The 24,356-nt window shown below is 34.6% G+C and overlaps 1 protein-coding gene across 1 annotated transcript; it reads left to right on the forward strand.

The window, feature by feature from the left end:
* Positions 1-4,845: 4,845 nt before the first annotated feature.
* Positions 4,846-24,143, forward strand: LOC150105082 (galectin-4-like). Its single transcript, XM_090396139.1, has 8 exons — positions 4,846-4,933; positions 6,036-6,113; positions 6,995-7,083; positions 9,120-9,318; positions 11,277-11,405; positions 12,463-12,519; positions 14,748-14,836; positions 23,441-24,143. Exons 2-8 carry the CDS (start codon positions 6,087-6,089, stop codon positions 23,751-23,753), a joined length of 903 nt encoding a protein of 300 aa, XP_090252265.1. The 5' UTR covers positions 4,846-4,933; positions 6,036-6,086; the 3' UTR covers positions 23,754-24,143.
* Positions 24,144-24,356: the final 213 nt, after the last annotated feature.

Genomic DNA, 24,356 nt, shown 5'->3' on the forward strand with positions numbered 1-24,356 from the left:
TACCAAGAGATGGCAGCACTTGTTTGCCAGCCTCTTCATCGGAGGCTGTTATAATTAGTGATTGACATGGGCCAGCAATCTCTGATTGGCTACCGGTGGAGATTGAACTGCTTACTCAGTCTCCAAAAACTAGATAGGGTATAAAGGCCTCGCCTACTCCTATTAAGGAATAAAAGGCGTTAGTTGATTTTTTTTGATTGATAATAATAATAATAAATGGAATATGTATACACAGGTATGAATAGATAGTCGATGGCCTGAGAGTATCATTGAAAACCGCTTCCCTTCTAGGATAGCTGGCTGCTTGAAGCGTTTTCTCCAGTATACCAAGAATGGTGCGATAAACTGGAAACATCAAACAGACGTGAATTTGGTCGAAAACAACTGATCGATGCAATTGACAGATTTCTATTACTCCTTGATTCAGTTTCAGTGTGCCTTAGCCAATATGAAACGACATGAGGTGTATTAGTTGTTAGTGTTGTACAATGATGTGGAGGTTATCGCAGTAGTGAATCATGATTGCTATATCCTGTTTATGTTCTGGACCACTAGGCCTCTTCTACATTGGCAATTCTATGCATTAGTCCCTACATCTAATACAATAACTCTCCATATCACGAAGAAATAATTACTGAAAAGTCGTCTGAAGTAAATAACATCCAATCATTGCAGTAGCTAGCAGAGCATCTTACCACAAAACACAATACCACCAATTTTACATTAGAAATTACACGAATTTTTGTACGATAATGATTAAACCGTTATGTTGATATAATGACTATGAAAGTTTAACGTCTTCATGTCTAATTTATATGATAGTTTTCGACATGATTTGTCTTCTGTTGGTTCATTGGTATTTTCCAGCCTTTTAAGATAACTGTCTCGTCAGGGATCTTTAGTTTTCTTCATTTTAATTTAGTAGGAAAAGATTAGTATTATGTTTATTAGATTACTTTGTCCATGAATTGTGTTTGCTTTTCTAGCCATTTTGCAAGAATGAAAACCAAGTTTAAGGAAATAAAAATACTTGTTACATTCTTATGAGACTGGCCTAACTCACGTTCAGTCAAAAAGCCGTTATAAAAATTCTTCGTGCATTCACTCGAACCTCTATTCTCTCAGCATCTTCGTTATGAATTCAGCTACAGAAGATCTGTGGTTTAAATTGGCGTATATTAATAGATCTTGGATTACACATCTTGAAGATTATTGGTGTTATTAATAATATCCACAAAAAATCTTATGCGAAACGTATGAAAACCAGGTTTTTTTTCCCCCACATTCTTCACATTTCTATGCATAAGTACAATTTGCATGAAGAGAAACTCGGAGTTAAAATTGTATATTTTAAACTTAGCAAAGCTTAGAAGTGATTGTGAGCAACTCCCTGCTGTTTGCTCTTAACAATCTGATACTAAATTTATAATGCGTTAACAATTCGAATAAAGTATAAAAAAACACATACCTTAACTCATAACTGACTTGTTGGAAATCTGTAATAATGATATTGTTGAAATTGGAGATGCAACAGTTCAGTGCGTTGGTGGTCATTTCTTTGCAAAACTTCAGATACCGATATTTCAAGTTGTTGTTTAATAAAAGCCTAAAACCTTTAAAAGCCAACCCATTGTAAAGTGAATTTCTTTTTCCAACAAAAGGAAGGGGAAAAAATGGAAAAAAAAAGGTGTAAAGTTTAAAATCACACGTAGCTTTCAAAATATTAAAAAAAAATCTAAAAATGAATTATTCGTTATGGTGTAACGGCCATATCGATGATGCCATCGTTGTCAGAAGAATGAATGAAAGAAAGAAAGAAAGAAAGAAAGAAAGAAAGATTTCATTCACGAAGCAGATGAAAATGACCTGAATACGACAGCACTTTTTACAGTTAATTGTATTGAAGTAATTTAATAGGTACAGTTCCTGGTACAATATTTCATGGCGATTAACTGTCCAATATTTTTCGTATACTGCATATACAAAATAAAAATTTTAAAAAATAATAAATTATTTTTTCCCTAATCAGTAACCAATTTATTAATAAATAAATTTGCATATTAAAAAATTGCTTTATTAAAAATATTTCACCCTCACCACGAACAAACACCAATAATAAAAGTTTCGTATCTCACAGAAATAACGAGCGCAAGCATACGATACACTTCCCAACCAAGCAGTGTCGGAATGACTTGTAATGTGCAATCGAATATCGACGAGTCCGGCTGCGATTGGTCGATCGTGATAATTCCGACACTGTATTAGATGGCAGTGTATTTGTTTCGTAATATAAAGCGTTAATCGAACAATTCGAATTATTAACTATTCAATCAATGTCAAAACATAAGCTGTAACCTTTAACATGTTATACTGCATTTATATAATGTTGTAAGCATCGTTATTATTTATAAACACAAACAAAATTTAAATTTTTAATTTTTTCCTTGGGGGTGCTGCAGTATCGCAGTGCTTATGTACGGGCCGCCACTGCTTTACACAGCAGTCGTGTGGACGACTCAACATTAACACATCGGTTGGAAAAGACATGGATTCGAATCCTTGCTTCTACAAAAAATCTTTGTAAGCACTTTTCGTTTGAAGATAAACTAACCGATTTCATACGATGGTAGGGTTCCTCTCGGAAAGTGGTTTATCATCGGAACAAATCGGGCAAACCGGTTGATAATCGTACGCAGTGAACTAATAGCCGCAGTTTCTACGGCTATATTTCAATCCAATATCAACTCTTTCTTGGTGATTATCATTTCATGGTACAGATGGGTAAATTTTCTTCCTTTTTACGTAGAATTCAATTATGGGAATACTCAATTACTGATAAAAATCTTGTCAGTTTTTTAAAAGTTCCCTAAAAAGAAGAAATGTAATTTTGATCCAGAGGAACACATTCGTATGGAACAGCGTCAACAAAAATAAATGATGTATTAGCACTTACTTCACTTTCGGCCAGATGTGGCATGCTCTTTTTTTTTCTTTTAGAGGAGCTTAATCTTTTCCATTATGGTTATAAGACTTGAGTTCTGGACCTTAGCCTTAAATATACACCGTGCCATGTAACGAGTCAGGTGTTTTTAGCCGGTATAAATTGGAGGAATGTAATTAATATAAGTCAGTGCAACCGTGTCTGGGTAAAGTGGCTGCGAGAAGGGAAAGTGGATTTGTAGTAGGATGTCATGTTGCAAGCCTATCTGTTCAACAAATTCTTGACAAGTTGGGACATCCCGGATCAATAATATCATACTTAAATGGAAGCACAGGGAGTCAACTGCGTGCTACCCGCAGTGGACAAATCACCACACTCACCGAACGTGACCATAGGGTGCTACGAACATAACATGTAAAAACGCCATTCGTCGGCCGCCACCTTGAATGCAGAGTTCCTGGCATCGACTTCAACACGAATCTTCACTAAAGCATTCAAAACCGATGCTCACAGCATGGGTTTCCATGGTACGACAGCAATATGCAAGCCCCACATTACCCGGACCAACATGCTGTGGTGCAAACAACGTGTACAGTGGGACATGAAAGCTTGGAAATGGAGTGGAGAATCAAGCAAATGGACTGGTGTGGGCGTGGAGGATGCTCGGTGAACATTTCTTACCTGAGTGCGTAATCACAACTATAAAATTCGGAGGTAGAGATGGTATGGTCCTGTTTTTCCTGATTTGGCCTCGAGCCTCTGTTTGTGGTGCCACCAACACTGAACTCTGATCAATGTAATGCTTCCTTCTCTGTGGCGTTTCCGCTGAACTGATGATTGTCTCTTTCATCAACACAATGCACATAAGGCTGCTGCTGTAACTGCCTGATTTGTGGACATGAACGTCGCCACACTTGACTAGCCTCAAGAGAGCCGTGAACATCTGTAGGATAAACTGGAGCTTCGGGCAAAGTCAGGGAACGTCCTCCCCACAACAGTCCAGAGCCTTATTACATACCTACAGAAAGAATGGTTGAAAATTCTCATTGATCGCTATTGCGCGCTTATGGAAAGTATGCCCCGTAGGATTGCTGCAGTCATCGCAACGAAAGGAGATCCTACATCTTATTAAGGCTGTTTGTTCGTCACACTATGGTGTCCGTTAAATTCTTTCCAGGCAATGTACATATTTGTGATTTCTTTTGAGCGCCTCCGTAGCGCAGTTAGAAGAACAGCTGAAGATTGCGCTCTTCGATTTGAAAAGACCCGAGTTCGATTCCCGTCGTGACGAGAGGGATATTTATATAGGCTTTTTTCAATTGATGGCGATTTAGCCGATCTCATACAGAAAAAGTACAGTTTTTCATCTCGCATATTATTATTATTACGTGACACTTCCAAGGAGTCCAAGGACTCGTCTCACCCTCTCCACTACTATAGGCAAATCGGCCATGAAACACCCGCAATTTATAGACAAAAATACCATTGTTGTGGATGGCGTGTGGAGCTGGAGAATTAATTATTGGAGATGTTTATTGTAGATATAATGTTATTTCCAAAATCTCAAAAACTTGCTTCCAAAACGTTTTTGAGTCTCTCTTATGTGATTTGAAAAAAAAGAAAAAAGAAAGAAAAAAAAAAACATGAATGCCAAAACGATAGCTTTTCGTAAAGTTTACTTTACAGTCACAGCATAAATGAATAAATATATAAAAATTAAAATAAAAGTCATTTCAGGCATGCTGATTCGGTCAGCAATTTTAATTTTCAATCATTCTAATAAAAATAATCTGAAAAACAAACCGAAACTAAAAGCATAAAGAATATTATTTGAAAAATCCTCCAGATGGGCTAATGTAAGCTTTCATAATCAGCTAGAAGAAACACCCTTTCTTTATCACAGTCGATAGCAAAAGCAGAACTTCTACTACTACCACTATTCACAAGTTGTTGATAACATCGATAACACTTGCCATTTGTCAGGACGGTAAGGTAAGTGAAATCCACCATAGTGACCTATTTTTAATAAATAAGTTAACAGTATAAATAAAGATAAATATTTTACCAAACTGTGAAATAGAAAGATCAACTTAGCACCGAATAATTATTCGATGCTAATAACAATTATAATTTGTTGTTCGCCAAAAAATTAAAATAAAATGTATTGTGTTACAGCACAATAGCTGGAGAGGGGGGGGGGGGGAAATATTATCAGGAAAAGAGTCAAGAGATAAGCTGCAAATGGATTCAGTCTTCGATTCCAATGCGAATGGCTGCTATTTGTTTAGACAAATCTCTTTGGCTAGGTGGATAGTGTACCGTGTTCCCTGCCCAATACTTTCTGTAGGTTCGAATCCCACTGCGGTGGAAATGTGTGCGAATATTGCTTAGGCGTGAAACGATTTCTGTCATCTAGTGTGAGACGGCCATCTTATTTATCGAAAGCCTGCAATGGCTTGAAAAGTTTGTTGATGTGTTTAGTCTCTAGAGAAGGATTTTTGGATTATCTATGCCTTATTATCCATGATACTGAAAGATACTATAGTTTTCCAGCTTTGAGGGTAGAACGGCAAAGAAAAAAAGTTCGGAATATGAGAAATAAAATAAAAAAACCTACACACTGCTCAACTGATTCAATAAAATCACAGTTGTCCTGATAACCTTCGCCCTTAGCGGAGTGATATTTCTGAATATCTACGGCGGCATCAAATGGCCTGGCTACTATACTTAAAGCTGTAGGTTTTTGTTGTGTTGTAACGCAATCAGAGTCATAGGGAATTATATCTTCTGCGAGTTACTATACAGTAAGAGGAAAAAATAAGTACGCTTTCGATTTTTGAATGGCCAGGGGTCACAGTGGGCTGCATTAGACATACTCATGATGGCTTAGTAAGAATCCCGATTTAGCAACCACTTCATATGGCATCTTTCACTCTGGTAGCTATAGAAACCAGCACACGCACACTGATCTCGCATACAGTATATACTTGAGCATTGTTGTACTTTTTAACATAGTTTTAAAATTTAAATTATTTCGTTTTTTTCCCTTTATCTCTGGTATAACACAATACTGATTATATGTATTATTTTTCAGCTAAAGGGTGCATTCTTGGACACGTCAAAATACTGAAGAGAAGCAACCACAATGGGAAATAGAGAGATTTATAAACCAGTATGCTTATTTTTGTAATAATAATAATAATAATACTTCTTTTAATGATTGCAGATAGCTATAATAATGTAGACATAGTTTTCCTTAAATAGTCCTTAGTTTTCTTTATATATTTTTTTTCTTGTTGTTTCTATTTTCTATTTTCTTTTTTTTTCTTGTTCTTCATTTTTCCCTTTTTTTATTTTTATTTATTTGTGAAAGAGGTGAGGAGGAAAGAAATCCTATAGGTTTTTGACAAAGTAAGAGATGACCCAAAATTTAAAGAATTTTTTAACCATGGTTCAGTTAAAAAAAAAAAAAAAAAACAGAGAGAAAGGGAGAGAAAGAATAACAAAAAAAATCCTGTAAAGCTTTTTATTCTCTTATAGGAGTACTCAATGCCGTGAGAGAATAATAAATTAAACAAAAAATTATTAAAATTGATTTTTTTTAAAATAAACTTGAACATTTCTTTATTGGTAAAACAATCTATCATTGATAAATGTTATCGTGATGCATGAACAAATGCACTAGAATATCATAGAAGAACTTTTTTAGACCCCCCCCCCCCAGCCATTTCTGAGGTTTATTTGGAAGAGGAAACTTTGGTTCTCTCCTGGAAGAACACCATACACCCATATGTGTATATATGTTTATTACAAAAGAGTTAATTCTTTTGTAATAAAATTGTTTTATTATAAAATATAAACAAAGAGAAAAACTTTCCTGTTTCCTTGACACTTGTGTTTGGTATTTCTGAATATGTTAAATATAAAATAAGTGGCTTGGATTTTTACCCTATTAATTATAAGAGCTGTTGAATTTTTCATTTACTCTATTACAGTATTATTTCACATATATAATACCGTATTCATTAGCTAAAGTAATATATGATCTTTCAGGCCGTGCCTTATTTGGCACCCATAGTAAATGGAATATGTCCTGGAAGTATGATCCAACTCGATGGAAGAGTAACTTATGGAGGAGACAGGTAAGAAGGCATACGCTATTTGTGATTATCGTTCACGTTTCTTTTTTTTTTTTTCTAACTAATCTGGTGTGTTCACAATATTATATTAAAAAACTACATAATATTAAGATCGTAAGGTGCAATGTATAACATTAAATTTGAGAAATCACTAATATCACAATGTGATGAAAATGAAAAATGAACAAGAGTGGTTACAGCTGCTGTTAAAGAGCAATAAAGTTCCATCAGATGATATAAGGTCAACTGAAGCCACGTGTGTAATGTCCCTAACTGGCAAGATGACATGATTTAAAACTTAGATTTAGGTTTATAGTAGCATAATCATTAGATTCCAATTTGCCAGGCGGAATTATTGTAGGCTGGTGCGACAATCTTTTCTCAATATTTCTTTGATATACTTCTGGAGGTGACTTTATCATATTGTATTGATCTGTTCAGCTGGATCTATTTAGCATTTGTGATACGCTAAAGGAGCTATTTGCGAAATATGTCTATCGCAATCCTATCAAAGATGAGATGCAATCGATTCAGTATGTAGCATCCGTGCTATTAAACAATTTTAACACTTCTTTTATCACAATATTGTTCTTTTTAATGTTAAACTCGGTTTTTAGTTGTTGTTGTTTTTCGTCTTTTGTCTTCTTTCTAGTCTAAATAAGTACGTACGTAGACATAACTACCATACTCCGAAAGTATACATTGCAGGGAAGGAGAGGATAGGTAAGCCAAATGAAGGCATTGATCAGGGTCGACAAAAATTCTCAGACTAAATAACCTGTAGAATGCTTCTTGCTGGCTATCCCAAAATCTTCGTTATGCCGGTATCTATTCTCTCTCTCTCTCTCTCTCTCTCTCTCTCTCTCTCTCTCTCTCTTTCTCTCTCTCTCTCTCTCTCTCTCTCTCTCTTTCATTTTCATAAACTTTGATCAAAAAATTATTAGCATTTATTTATGGTACATTGATAAACAAATCCATAATATTTGATAAATCATTAAGCAGTACATAATAACAATCGACTACTTTTGCATATTCTTACAAAAATACTAATAAATAGAAACAAGTACTAAATTGTGTTTTTGTTTGTTCATGCTATATAAAAGTCTTTGGTTTCGTGAGATAACTTATTGGTTAGTTTACTTTTTTTCTTAAGTTTTAATTTCGTGTAAGAATGAAATATTGGTTTCAGAAAAGTTTTTTTCGAGAGACATACTGTAAATAAAAAGGTTCAATAACTGGTGAACATGGCCCATTGTCTTGTCAAGAGAAGTTTGAAACCCACTCACAGTCTTTTTCATCTAAGAAATTAAAATTGGGAGTTTAAGTACATACGACGAAGTGCTAACCGCATTCGTTTCAATCTGATAAGTTGGATTATAGAGTCTGATTTTTATTTTCTATTAATTATTAATAATACTTTTTCTATCAATCAATCACACTTTATTATTCATGCGTACTATTCACATTATATACATGTGTACAGCATGTGCATACAAGTACATACAGGGGATACACGATACGTTATGTTATCTGTGGGTTCGGTTGCTGTGTAGGCTATATTTCAGATAAAAGCACTTCATTAGGATGGAATAGCATGGATAGCACGTACTCACGCTCACGATACTTAGGAATGTGATATTGCGTCTGAACTGGAAAGTCGGAGCTCATATGGTGCACTGCATTAGACCTGTCGAGTGTAGTTCTTGTTGTTTTTAAATAAAAATAATAATAAAACATGAACTCTCTTTCACAGTAGGTTGCAAACCTTAATCTAACCCATACCAAAAAAAAAAGTTTAACATCAAAAAGTTTTATTTATAATATACAAGTCACTCGATATATTTGGGTCACAATAATGCTATGGCACTGCATTTTATGACTACATGGTTATCTTATTATTATTCATCCATAAATTTATGTAGTGCTTATTATGTTGTCTGAAAATGACACTACAAGCGATACGCATTTCCCCCTCTTACTTTCCTTCTTGTTATGTTTATTATTAAATCCTGAATACAATTTGTTCTATTTTATTGCAGCGTAGTTGCGAACTTGTCCCAAGGTCAACAACTATCAAATCTAGCACTTCATATCAGCTTTCGCTTTAATGAAAACACCATTGTGTTGAACAGCAGAGTTTCTGGAATCTGGAAGGAAGAGGAAAGACAGCAATACAATCCACTGCATCGTGGAAAAGGCTTTCGACTGGTCGTACTAGTAACGGATAACTGCTATAAGGTAGGAAATGGAGTAATTTTTCACACACGAGGACGTCAGAGTATCTGTATTGTTTTATTTATTTATTATAGGTTCGTATGGGCTGGGCTTTTGATAGTAACTGAATAGAGGTGTCTATCGATTTCCAAAATAGTTAGGGGTAAAAGAGCTTTATCTACTCCTTTTGTGGAATAAAAAAGAGTAAGACATTTTTTTAAACTGTATTTATTTATTTGACTGGTTCTGCTACTGCTGAATGGATACACTCAAAATGAAATCTAGTTATTTGGATGAGGTGGTTGACTTATTTTTGTGGACTGATGGTGTAGATGGTGAAGAGATTCAAAAGTCTAACACGTGGTGACAACGTTTTGGTGCAATAAGGTATTTACTGTTGGATTCACATGTACAAAAACGGCTGAATAAGTGTCACAAGTTTATCTTCGAAATATCCCATCCACAGCAGATTTCAGTTTATGGAAATTTGCAAGACTGGTTTATAAACAACTCATGGATGATCACGATTCAAACCGTTTGAACAGTTTTACGATTGGTGGAGTCTTCTTCAGGAGCATTTTTATTGATGAAGATAATACAAGCTACTTTCAGGAATTGACAAGAACCATTTTGAACACTATCAAAAAAGAGAAATGATAACCATTTACACTACATTACAACCAGGGCCGTCGCCAGATTAGATCGTACCTTGAGGCAAACAATTAAATATCGCCCCTGATGCATTATAAGACAAAAACATAAGAAAATCTCCAATTGCTATTTTGTTTTTATTACAAGAGAAACATTAATGCAAAACGATTACATAATAATATTAATTAAATGTTTGCTCTGCTGGGATTTCGCACAATAAAACTGTTTATGAGCTCTTCTAAATTTAAATTATAAGCTATGTCCGCCTCTATCGATACAGTTGCTAGACCAACCAATCTTTCTTGGGTCATTGCTGTTCGCAAATAATTTTTAATCAGTTTAAGCTTGGAAAAACTTCTTTCCGCACTTGCTACGCTAACAGCAATTGTTAGAGTAGCGACGGCGCTCCCTTATTAAGCCCCGCCGTGAGGCAGGCTGCCTCTATGCTACACCCTGTCGACGGTACTGATTACAACCAGCAATCAAAGAAAATGTTGAGCGTGTTGTCACAAGAAATTGTGTTATTACATGATAACGCCGGTCTTATACCGACACTAGGGTTTGAAGTCTAGCAGTAAACATTTCAAACCAGTTGAATTCGGCATTCAAATATGATTTGAAAGGCCTGTTTTGTAAACGGTAATAATGAAATGAAGAAGACTGTATAAACGTATTTGCTATTCAGGAGAATTTTATTTATATATATATTTTTTTTATGCAGACATAAACATGAGAACTATATTGAGAAGTGATGCTCTTTGAACTTTCTGCATAAATCTTAATAAATACATTCGAGGCTAGGATGCTCGAAAACAGACCGTTCTAAGTTTTACTCTAGTCGCCGACTAGAGGAAATTTTTCCAGGCCTTTCTTCGACGGGTTTCCCAGTTAGTCGATCTCTGGCACAGGTAATCGGGTTTTTTCTCCAGGAAATTCGGGTTTTTCTTCCCATAAATTCAAGAAAATTGACCGGAAAACCAACACTATTTCCTACAATATATATTACTTTAGGATTAGGGAGTACGGGATGGTTGCACTTGTCTGACTCTCTTCGTCGAATGCCGAAATTCTTGTTTATTAAAAATTAAGGACAGTCTTAGGGAGTTATCTTTAATTGGTACAGTGGAGATTAATTGCTGCTGAATCTCCAAAAGTTAGATAGGGATAAAAAGACCTTGCCTACTTCTTATGAGGAATAAAAGGCGTTAGTGGGTGTATTCATTTATATTTATTTGCAAAACATTAATAGATATATGAATTCTTGTTTTTCTAAAAAAAGTTACAAGGTTGAAGCATGTGATAAAAACTAAGACACGTTCTTATTTTCTCAGATATCTGTAGATGGAAGACATTCATGCGAATTTAATCATCGTCTGCACTATGGATCAGTATCTTTCTTCAATGTTCAGGGTTCACTTGAGATCGACTGGATTAAGTTCTACAATCCAACTGTTCATCCAGTAAGTTTGTTTTTTGAACTATTGTCTAAACATTGTTATGTAAATGTATTCGTTTGTAGAGTTCCAGAATAGCGAATAAAAGCACATACGAATAGCGGAAGATATATACTTACATCAGCGTTCCCTGTCGGTGAGAGAACGAACTACAAACATAAGCATCCACTACTCGATGGAACTCTGGGATTTTATTTTCCTCTAGAATTTCTCACGATATTTCTCACGATATGGCTACATATAATATTCTAAGTTAAAAAAAACCTAGTTTATGTATTGTCAAATTGCCATGGCGGTGTTAAGGTATATGCTATTACTTTTAAGTTCTGCGGTTAATATTAAGATTAAATCTAGTTCAATGAAATGAAGTATAGCACAAACGTCAGTACACAAACAGATATCTCAAAGCCAACATACTAGTAATGGTCTTATATATTTCATAACAAAACAAATAAACGAAAGTAATATAAAAAGAAACAAACCACTCCCAATTAATATTGCATCTAACAGAAAAGCAGGAGTGCTAGTAATATGAAATTAATATCCTCCAAATATGCTTAAATATCTAATCCTACAGTGCAACTCCTTAACTCTAAACTCATAGCAACCCTTCATTGGCTTATAGCTATGTTTCGATCTTCCTGGTATGCGATTTTCGGAAATTCCTATAATTCAACTTGTATTCCTTAATTTGATAAACCTCAATCAAATGTTCAGGTATTTGGAATGAGTCCTTGCTCTTATTAAAGAGCAGTCACTCGTTCCAAATACCTATTCCTTCTCCTGTGTGTTTTCTGTTATGTACTAACAAAATTTCTGTTAATTAATGTACTGTCTGAACACTGTTCTAAACTGAATATTGTTCTGAAAACTATACCTTAAAACTGCCATAATGTACATGAAAAGTGTCAAGTTTCCTTGTAAAACATCTCTTTAGTTTAAAAAGCACTATTTTAGGTATGAATAAAATTCAGTACATAAAATACTGTTTCAAAAATTTCCAAATTATAAAAACTTAAAGAACTTATAATTGATTTCACAAATTCTCTGTCTTTTCTTTCAGAATACTCCAACTGCTCCCTTGCCAACTCAAGGAAACCTTGCTCCTGTGTTAAATCCGGTAAGTACAAAGACATATAATAATAACAATAGTAATAAAAAAATTAGCTAAAGTCCTTTATTCCGTTACAGGGAGTAGATAAGGACGTTTTAGTCCTATCTATGTTTTGGAGACCGAGGAAGAAGTTCAATCTCCACCGGTAGCTAATCAAAGATAGCTAGCCCAAGATTATCACTATTTTAAAGGGCATTCAATGAAGAGACGGCTAAAAAGTGCTGCCATCTCGTCGTCCCTAACCCTAAATAATATGTTATTGCCTCAAATAGTGTGGGTTCCACGCTCGATTTTCGTGAGTTTACGGTAACTTAAACTATTTCCAGGAGAAAAACCCGCTTGCCAGTGCCAGAGATCAACTAACTCGGAAACCTTTTGAAGAAACGCTTAAATAAAGTTTCTCTAATCGGCGACTAAAATCGACCTCGGTTATTCTACGCGTAGCCTAACGCAGAGGATGTAAGTGCCACTTCCACTAGTTACACAATAATAATAATAATTTTTATTTATTGATCTTTCAAATATTTTCATACATATAACAGTCATCTTGAGTATCATTCCAACATATCATTTTAAAAAACTCAGCCCTAATTGCTGCATATAGTTCATTTTCTACAATGATTAGGTTTCAATAATATTTTTTTTCAATCAAATTTTATTATTATTCACACATACTGCTAACATACTTTTTAAAAAAAATAATAATAATTTTTGCATACAAGTACGTGCTGTATATATCTGTATACATTTACATTACATATACATATGCATTACATATAAATTTCTTTTAATTTTTAACACTTTATTATGTCCCAGATAAATTACTTTTTTAACACTTTATTTTGTTTGCATACATATAATAATTACATTATAAATTAGAGAAATGACAAAATTTAAAGATTATAAAAATTACTTTGATTTCTGAAATCATTTTTACACAATTATAATAATCGTCTTTAATGACATTCCTGCTTGTAATTTTTACAAATTCAGCACTGAGTGTTGCATATGTGATTCATTTTCTACATTGCATTTCTATTCAACACGTGTTCGTCTAATATAACAATGAAGATTAGAATATTTGAATAATGGATAATAATAATAGTATGATAATGTCTCAGATAAATTACATATATATGATTATTACCGATTTTTTTGCTTGTTTACATTATGTATAAAATAATAATTTTTCTATTTTCGTCGTACAGAGTATTTACATATTTACAATTAATGAATATTACACTGGATGCTCTGTACATTATACTGTGCGCAGTTTAAGGCAATTATTTCTTTTCAGTATTTTTTTTTTCTTTGGATACCAATTCATGTACTTTTTTTTTTAATATCTGTATATAATTTTAGTATATTATGATTGTATATCGGCGGGTGTTCTTGGATTCAGTTTTCTTGTTCTGAGGGACGAAAAACCCGAGTTTCCGTGTGAAAAAAATCTCTACCGCTTTATGAGACTGGCTAACTCACTTTCAGTCGAAAGAGACCAGATAAAGGTTCCTCACGTCTTGAACGAGAATCGAAGCCAGGGTTTTCCGATCAAAGGGCTTCGTCTATATCGACTGAGCAACGGAGACTTTAAGGTAATGAATGAGAAATATGTAGAAAGAGATGGATGGTGGACCATAAGATAGTAAGTTTCGAATGCCTGAAAAATATCTAGTGCCGCTATTTAAGCTTCTCCGTGCCTTTCGTATTTTGAGTTCATGGATGGGTAATGTTGGCAAAGCAGTCATCTGTGAATCGAGAAAGAAGAAAGGAAGGAAGAAAAGAATCCTTAGTGGTGTCACTGATTAACGAGTGGACTTCTTAGTGATGAAAAACTACACATGATTTTTCTAGAACTGAGATGAGAGCAAGGATAATAGCTTGATGGCTAGTTTTTAATCTTCTTTGTTTAGGATAGGCATGCTTTGCATTGTACAATAGATACCGAATGAGCACGGAAGATTACAAAGACGACATAAGAAATGGGTGTTAAATAGGTGCTACTACAAAAGAAAAAAAATTAAATGAAATAAAAATTAAAAAATTAAATTAAATTAAATTAAAAATATCGGCAATACCGATTAACATGGCGGGTGAGCTAGCACCCTGATCTTTTCCAACAATTTTCATTACAATATGATGTTCAAATTAGCCTCGTATTTTATTGTTAGACCACATATAACATTATAGATAATTTTCATCCAAATAAAATTAATCTAATTCTTTTCTTGTAGGTAATACCACTCACTCACCCTTTGTCTGGAGGTTTGTACCCCGGAATGAAGATCCATATCTCTGGACAGCCAACTTATTCTGCACGAAGGTAAGTCGAAACATTGGCAATAGTACACTGACGCAGTTTGCTTAAAATTGAAATATTTCTAAAAAATGAAATAACAGAATTTGGATGATGTTACTGTCAATTTATAACATGAAAATCGGAATATTCATGAATTTTTTTCGAAGGTCTTAGTAGCTCTTTGTGTAAGAATATATGAACTAATGATGAAAGACAATTTTTTCCTTTTATTATTAGATCATATTAATTGTTCTTTCTGTTTATATCACTCCCACTCACGAAAGTATTACAAATTCATAATACAGTAGTACTGTGGGTAGATTGAGAATTTTTTTCTGTTTTATATATTTTTGTATTTTTTACCCAGCCGGAAAATCTCTTCTGCAGAGACCAAACATGGAACATTTTAAAGCCTCCAACAAGTTGGATAGTAGTCTCACACAGATGATGAAATTCATCTTCAACTAAAGACAGTCACAAACATTCGGCACACGGCGCATTTCCAACTGGCAAAGTGTTGGGTGGAAAGCAGATGGCAATAGTATGGGAGCCACTAATAACCAGATCATGATCAAGATAAGGAATCGTGACGTGATCGGTTGTTCACCTGAAGACGTCATTGTGTGTGTGTGACGTCATGGGTTTGGAATTTCCCTGGGGAAATTCCAAACCCATGGGGAAATTTCCCTGGGGAAATATATGTGTCAATGGCTTCAGTTCTTGTGTTTGGGTCCGCGTATGGAATTATGGGTGATAGTAGAGATAAGGATTCGTGTCGTGATTGGTGGGACACTTTTAAACAGATCAAGATCAAGATAAGATAAAGAATCGTGTCGTGGATGTGTGTTGTTATCAGATGAAGATAAGTGACATCATTTGTTAGTTGTAAATAAGTGACGTTATTGTTTTGAATGGAAAAGGCAGACATATTCTGGAGGAGAGTAGGGTGAGGGATTAGGGGATGGGTGGGGAGCATTGCAGGGAAGACCACTGTCACCTTCTCGCCTACCCTGGGTGGGGAGCATTGCAGGGAAGACCACTGTCACCTTCTCGCCTACCCTTTAACCTCCACCACCTAATGCTATTTTTTCCCCATCCCAACAATTTTTGACATATGAGTGAGAGAATTAGTCACGTGCTCTAACATCAAAAACGCTGTTTGAGGATAAAATACTTAACATAGTAAAGACAAATAATATAGAATACCCTTCGAGCTACAGAGATAAGGTTTTCCCAATGATGTCACAAAGTAAGATAATCTCACAGCAACATCATATCCAACAACATACGGAAACATGCTACTAATCGTGGGAACTACTAATCTCTAATAGAAAGCCGGTGTCATATGAACACAGAAAGACCGCACAAAACATCAAAAGGGGGGAAATTGAGTCATGAAAAGACACGTTGTATGCTTACCTAAACATATCATATAGTCTAAAATTTTAAATCAACTAATGTTCCCACACTCTGAATGAAGACTGAAAACAAATGACCAGATATGAGTCACTCAGTTATCTACAAACAAGACTGATGAAATTAACAGTGTGGGAAAATAATACACACACACACACACACACAGTTTATTTATTTATTTATTTTACTCAGTTATTCTGGTTATAATACACGATTTATTTATTTATTGAACTCTAAGATCTTAATTTTAGACAAATCAAAATATTCGGAAACTCACGTGAATGCTAAAATCACTTAGTCACTGTGGGAACTGAAAGAGGACCGAAAACTAAGACCGGAAATTAATGACTAATCTTCAAGAAAGACTAATGAAAATATAAACACTGTGGGGGGAAAAATTCACACACACAGTTATTTATTTATTTATTTATTTATTGTTCAGTTATTCTGGGTAGAAAAAATGTAGTTAACTGATTTTTGAAGTAAAATAAAGAGAAAAAAAATACGAGTCTTAATAACAAATCTACTAGAATTCCAAAAACAGGAAATCGCTAGTAGGCTCAACAGTATGATGACATTTTTTGGAATATTTGCATTTAAAATAGCCATTCTGGAAGGACTGTAAGTAATTTGAATTATCATTAGAATTTCTAGAATACATACAAATGGTTTTGTAATCCACTTAACCATCCGTTTATTTTAATTTATTTTTTAAATACCGTTTAGTTTTTCTCTTGACTGTAAAGTAAAAAATAACAATAGCCAAATATTTTGAAAAAATGATAACGTTAATTAGAAAAGTAATGAAGTTTAAGATCTTAAATGTAGACAAATCAAAATATTTGGATGAGTTATGTATATGAGAAAAAAAACTGTGTGTTTGAGGGACACCAGCATATAATTAAATTATTCAGAAAAACCTAAAAAATGTCGCTACTAGACTCTACTATACTCTAAGAATTCCCATAGTCTTTTAACAGGATGTTTGTCACCCTGGGAAATTCCAAGATATCTTATCTCAAAAACATCACTCACAATTCCATAGGCAAACCAAAACACCACGTGATTTCACAGAGACATATGTTCCCCAGAAATTTACAAACACATAACGTCACGATTCCTTATCTCGAAAACAAAAGCTATACGCGAACCAAACACTACGTGATGTCCCTGACAGAAAGGGTCCCCCCAGCGAAATTCCAAAAATTTCAAACTCTATAATAACACACATCCACGTCACAATTTCTTATCTTATCTTGATCTTGATCTGGTTAAAAGTGTCCCACCAATCACAACACGAATCCTATCCCGTAATATATCTTCCTTTTCCATTCAAAATAATGTCACTTATTTACAACTAACAAATTCCTTCACTTATTTACAATTAACAAATGACGTCACTTATTTACAACTAACAAATGACGTCACTTATCTTCATCTGATAACAACACACATCCACGACACGATTCCTTATCTTATCTTAATCTTGATCTGGTTAAAAGTGTCCCACCAATCATGACACGAATCCTTATCTCTACTATCACCCATAATTCCATACGCGAACCAAAACACAAGAACTGAAGCCATTGACACATATATCCCCAGGGAAATTCCAAACTCGTGACGTAATACACACAATGACGTCATCAGGTGAGCAACCAATCACGTCACGTTTCCTTATCTTATCTCGATCTTGATCTGGTTATTAGTGGCTCCCATACTACTGATGGCCTAAAGACTAGGCCACTTTCTCTCACTCCTGTTTCCTGTGTCTGATTTATTTTTAAAACTGGCTTCATTCTGCGGGATTAATCTGGAAGTAAGAATAGAGGAATTCGAGATCCGCTCGATATTACGGAATCTGGATGTTAATACACTATGAGTTTGGACTGGATATCAGCTCGTGCGTTACGGGAATTTTCTGGGAATTGGTAGTCGCTTTGACTACCAATTCTGGGACTCGACCCGAGTGTCAGCTCGGTAGTGTTGAGTGTTAAGTGCTGGTGGATAGGGAGTTGAAGCTGATTCAGAAACGAGTGACCAAGATGTCAGGTCTGTGTCTGGGGGGTGGGGGTGGATATGATAGGCATGCAAGTTGCTTTGGGCCTTATAGGACTGAAGTGGAGGAAATATTTCAGTGCATGAATAATGTCACGAAAACTAGAGGTCATCCATGGAAACTGAGTAAGAATGTGGTTAGCAAGGGAGTGAGGATTAGATTTTTTACTTGGATAGTGGTGAATAAGTGGAATGAATTGCTGCAGTAAGTGTGTGTGTGTGTGTGTGTGTGTTGTACTGTTTTTTCATTTCAGACGTTTCTGAGGTGACTTTTGTAGGCATTGCTACAAGATATTCCTGGTGAGATTTTTACAGGATAGTTCACTATTGCTTTCCCCAATATCCCAATTTTATCCAGACTTGGGACCGGCCTGGAACATATTCATGACTGTAATCTGTAATCCATGTGCGTCACCCTGTTTTGGGGGACAAAAAATCCGAGTTTCTGAGTGAAAAAACACACTACCTTATGAGACCAGCTAACTCACCTTTCGTCGAAAGAGACAATTACAAACATTGAGCCCACGGTGCGATTCAAACCGGCAAGTGTTCGTTGGAAAGCAGATGGCCTAAACACTAGACCATTTTCTCTCACTCTCTGCTTCCTGTGTATGCTTTATTTCTAAAACTGACTTCACTCTGCCTTCAAGTCAACATTGTTCAGAGTTATTGGAGAAGACAGCTAACACCATGAATCACGTGTAAATTGTTTGATAAATGCGTGTGTTCCTTGCTTTACTGGGTATGTTTTTCAGTGATAAGTAAAATTCCTCTGTTACAACATCCAAAGATTATAGTTTAGACACATTTTTAACTTTAGCATTAGTAAGTTTTGACTAAAGGAAATGAGAACAACAAGGGATTGGACTCTGTGTTAGCATTTTCTTATTAGAAAGGCCCCGTTATCTTATTTTGTTAATTTCACACTGTTGTGCAAACAGCTGGCACAAGGACTTGGTAATTTGCACTCGTAAATATTTTTCGCACGCATAAATAAACAGAATCTTTTACTGTGTGTTAACAGACCGTTGCTAGTATGATATTTTAAGCATAATTCTAATAATGGGTTAATTGGTCAGAATTAACATTCCGACAAACAGGGCAAACACGTCGCCATTTCTGCAACAGTTTAATGATACATCATAGAGTTAGCAACTTTAACTTAACAATTGTCTGAAAGGGTACCATATTTCTTGAAAGCAATATACGACATCAGTGTTGACCATAAAATAAAATTGTAAAGAAAAATGAAATGTTTACCTTCAAATAAATATTTATTCACTTTAATTGTACCATTCATATTTTTCAGAGGAATGAACATTCTTTAAAAAAAGTTTCATTTTTATCAGTTCATAGAACTGCGAGCAATTCACAATTCAATTCACTTATTTGAAGGAGACGATTAGTGTTTTCAGTTAAAAAGTCTGTATCGATCAGCAGACTGAACATTGTTCATCAGAGAAAAATGCTTTCAACTGCCACTGTCGATCACGGCAAGCAATAGATGAACCCCCATCACCTTTTCAAAGTTTTCACATTCAATCCCATGTTGTTTTCATCATTTTGAATAACGCAACCCGTAAATTAAAAACAATCGATGTGAGCTTCTTGATATGCTTCTATATTTCTTCAATCTGATTGCTTGTTTTTCTCAATTTTACTTTTAAATCTTGCAGTATTATTTTTATAATTGAAACCTCATCAAAAACTTTGTCTATTTCAACAATGGCTTTTGTGAATGATTTATGGAATTAACAAATTCTGCAGATGCTTCAACATCTAGCCACTGAACCTAAAAATTCTGACTTTATCGCATCCAACAAAACTGCTCTGTAGTTTTGAGACTGCCTCCCCTCATTTCTAAATAAGAGATACATTTCTCATAAAAATTCAAAATGTACCAGGGGCGGCTCGTGCACAGGCACTGTGGAACTACAGCACCCCCAATTTTTCTCGATATATAAATATATTTATTAATTTATTTATATTTGCTTATTATATTTAATTTTATCATCAAAAATCCTTACAATTCTCTTATTTTGTATAAAAAATAATAAAAATCAATCTTGTAGCACTTAGGAGGGTGAAGGGCACTGGCAGCACTGTGTTTACTGCAGTGTCATATTGGTTCACGCGCAAGCATATGCATGCGTGAGATGCGAGCTATTAGCGTCATGCGACATCTCTTTAAATATTTGGACATTACAATTAAAGACATAACATTTGTTATAGTTTTTATTTTAGAACATTATTGGGATTATTGACACGTATGACCTCAGAAAGTAATTTGAATTATACCAAACTGTATAATTTTATCGATAATAAACAATATTTTTTCATGTTTAATTTTTTTTTAATGTTTACCATAATTTTGATATTTTATCCAAACACATATACAGCGTGTATGTATATTGCGAAAGTTGCAACACCCCCACGATTTCAAGCGATGAGCCGCCACTGAAATGTGCTTTATTTACTTCTCATTTGCAGGCATACAGAGAACAGCTTTTGCTTGCAAAGCTGTGGGGATTAATTTGTTTTCTCTTCTGGGTATTAATTTTATTTTCAATTACTTGTACTTCAAAACTACTTCTGTTCCTGAAATTTCATTTTTTTTTCAAACGTTGACACAATTTCTTGAAAAATTTGAAGATGGCATGAACAAATGAGGCTAATAATTCACTGAGCAGATTTTCATAAGAAAGTCTCTGATTAGTTTGAGGTCAGAAATTTTACACTGTGAAAGGAAGTAAAGATTTCCTTCCTACCGAAATCAAAAGAATACTTTGCAGACCAGGTACCACACTTAAACATCTTATAGTACTGTGTGACTATATGACTATACATTTTTGCACTCATTGTCTGCAAACTTGCAAACTTCTTTTGGATTTTCTACTCTTACAGTCAAAATATGAAAATGTAAGACCCATTTCCTAAAGTTTTCTGCCCATTTCTTGTTGTTGCTATGTACGAACATTAGGTTAACCTATCTTCTCATTCTCCCAAATTTTGTATTTGTGTTACCTGCACAGTACGATACCAATTAAAAAGTTTCCACACCAAACTTTGTAAGAGTTTTAGTAACGTGTTGGTTTAAAATATCTACTGTCTCTCTGTAAAATAACCAAATTGCAACAGTCTTACTTTAAGTTCAAACTGCGGAACAAACATTCTAGTCTGGTGATAGATATCTACAGATATAATAATAAAAGTGTCACTATTCAATTCACTTGTACTTTATTCACAAAACCACAATTATGTTATTTGCTATGGCCTCTGTTCTTAATTCTAACACTAGAATAATATGGGTGGTAAAGTTGTGAAATAAGTTTCGACTCACAGTCACATGATTGTAAACTTTTATCATGTACCATTGTGTGAAAAGAAAAGAAAATATACCTTCTCTTGATTGTTGAAAACTGCATCGAGAGTTTCTGATATTACTTGCTCTTACAGCCTTTTGATGTTTTGAAGTGTCTAGTTCTGTCACTCATATATCAAAATTTGTTGGGATGGGGAAAAAAAAAAAGTTCATCGGAAATTAGACTCAGTTAATCTATTTTTAAGTATTGTTTTACATTTGTAACTGTTTGGTTTGATTAAAAGTGATAGTGCCTGCTGTATGGTATAATTATGTGATAAATTGTCAGATTTATAACTTAATGAACAAATTCATATGATTGACCACGCCTCCATTATGTTCCATTTTTACAGTTATGACAGGCTTGTAATGAATAGAAGAACCAATAGGATTAGGTGGAGGTGGGTGACATCAGTCTTTCCTACAATGACCACCCTCTGCCTCCAAAAAATGTCCAGTCCGTAAAGCGGAGATGAGTGACGTCGCAAGTGATGTCACCATTTGCTGTTTCCCCTTTACTGACTGGACATTTTCTGAAGGAGAAGGTGGGGGTCATTGTAGGGAAGACTGACATTACCCACCTCCACCTAATCCTATTGACGGATGTTTCACTCAGGAAAATTCCAAGGATTCCATACTCTATCACCCAGAATTCCATCACCCAGAATTCCATATGCAATCAATTACCCAGAATTCCATATGCAAACCAAAAGACACAACGTGACGTCACAGAGAGATGTGATCCTTATCTTATCTCTAACCATCACCCACAATTCCATATGCGAACAACTACCCAGAATTCCACAGTCAAACCAAAAGACACAACGTGACGTCCCAGAGAGATGTGTCCCCAGGGATATTCCAAGGATTGCATACGCATGATGTCACTTATCTAATCACCCAATGACCTCACTGATCTAATCAGCCAATGACGTCAGGTTTCCTTATCTTATCTACATCTTGATCTTGTTAAACTGACTAGTATACTAATATTATCATAAAAAAATTTTATTTTAATTAACGTCTAAGAATGTCATCAAATTCTCCAATGCGCAACTGTTTTGCACATCCAGCTTCTAAGCGATTCCGTAAAGCAATTGGAAGAACAACAGGTTATTGCCTTCGAATGGAAGAGACCTGAGTTCGATTCTCGTCTTAACGACTGGAATCATCATGGGCTTTTTTAGATGGATGGTGAGTTACCGATCGTATACGGAGGTAGCAGGGTTTTTTCATCCCACATATGCCATATAGTCCAAGAGAACACATGCAATAAAAATACAATTTGTTGTGATGGCTGGTAGATGATTTTGTGCATTGATGGTAGTTGTGTAGCTGGTGGATTAAGTAGAGGAGATGGTGAGTTGTGTATAGTGGAGGTGTTATGTAATAATTAACAGTGATATCACACTTCTATTTTTGCTAGGCCTACTATTCTGCATATGCATTCTCATTTTCTGATTAGATTTCAAATACTGTGAACTAGTTTGTTGTGACAGCCAAACTGTTGAGAAATTTTGCAAAAGAATTCTTCCCATCACAATTTATTCTAAGAAATTACGAGTGAGAATATCATCAACTCCACGTTTGGAAAAAATTTTTAGTGTTTAGAAATTTATTGAGTTTTCTAAAATCACAGAGAAAAAAAATTTAAATATCGGTTTCTAAAAAATATATATAAATAAATTAGAAAAATATTTAGTTTTTTATAAAAAGTAGAAAAATTAGAAAAACATACCGAGCTTTCTATGTAGCATTTAGAATGTAACTGACATACATTTTTTTCTTTACAGTTTCGCAGTTAGTCTGAAATCATCTCTCGAGAACAACGTGGCATTTTACATGTCTTGCAGTTTATCACAACGTAAGATAATTCGAAAGCGTTCCTGTAATGGTATGTGGAAGTCACAAGAAACGAGCACTCCTCATTTTCCTTTTCAAAAGGGTTCGAATTTTTTTATGTCAATATCAATACATAATGGGTCATTTTCTGTTACCACAAATGGAACGCAATTATTTCAATTCAGGTATCCTGCAAATCTTGACTTAACAGACTTATTAATCATTGAAGGAGACATTTCTGTATCGTCAATTAATTTCAACTGAATTTTCTAAATTTCTACATTAATGTATTCAGATATGTCCAAAATGAGCTTGAGCTTGCTAAAATTATGTACTGTACACATATATTATATTTCATATAGTCATGTATGAAACTTAAGCCTACCTCTATCGTAACTCATTAATATGAGAGCCTACGTTAAACATAGTACACAAAAGATTACGATAATGCCAAGAAACTTTTCTCTAGTTGCAAAGAGATGAGCAATTGTAACATCTCTTTACTTATGTGCATAACCATAACTTATGCGCATCTCATGATTAAGCACACTGTTATAATTCTCATCACTGAAGGCTAGGCTTTTTTTTTCTGTTATTAAAAATGTATAATAATGGTATAGATGACTCCAATAAATCTTGATCAGTGTACTGTGATATTGTAATAACAACGCACTCATTCATTATAAAATTTATAGTATATTATTCTCGATTAGAATCACCGAAATGAAATGCACTTCTGGTGATGAAGCAATTGTTGCGCCCTCATGGGAGAACGGACTTATTTTAGAATGGACTTGTAAAATCAGGTAATCTAGGTATGTATTGGTATGAATGTCATAATGGATCTGTAGAAACATCAGACCATTA

Source organism: Typopeltis vanoorti, chromosome 7 (genome assembly GCF_054136105.1).
Source record: "Typopeltis vanoorti isolate ZY-2024b chromosome 7, IOZ_Tvanoo_1.0, whole genome shotgun sequence".
In the NCBI taxonomy this organism is placed as follows: Eukaryota; Metazoa; Arthropoda; class Arachnida; order Uropygi; family Thelyphonidae; genus Typopeltis; species Typopeltis vanoorti.

Coding starts and splice junctions, on each gene's coding strand:
- LOC150105082 (XM_090396139.1), top strand. CDS start 6,087: ATGGGAAATAGAGAGATTTATAAACCA. Junction 6,114..6,994: donor ATAGAGAGATTTATAAACCA/GTATGCTTATTT, acceptor ATGATCTTTCAG/GCCGTGCCTTATTTGGCACC. Junction 12,520..14,747: donor TTGCTCCTGTGTTAAATCCG/GTAAGTACAAAG, acceptor CTTTTCTTGTAG/GTAATACCACTCACTCACCC.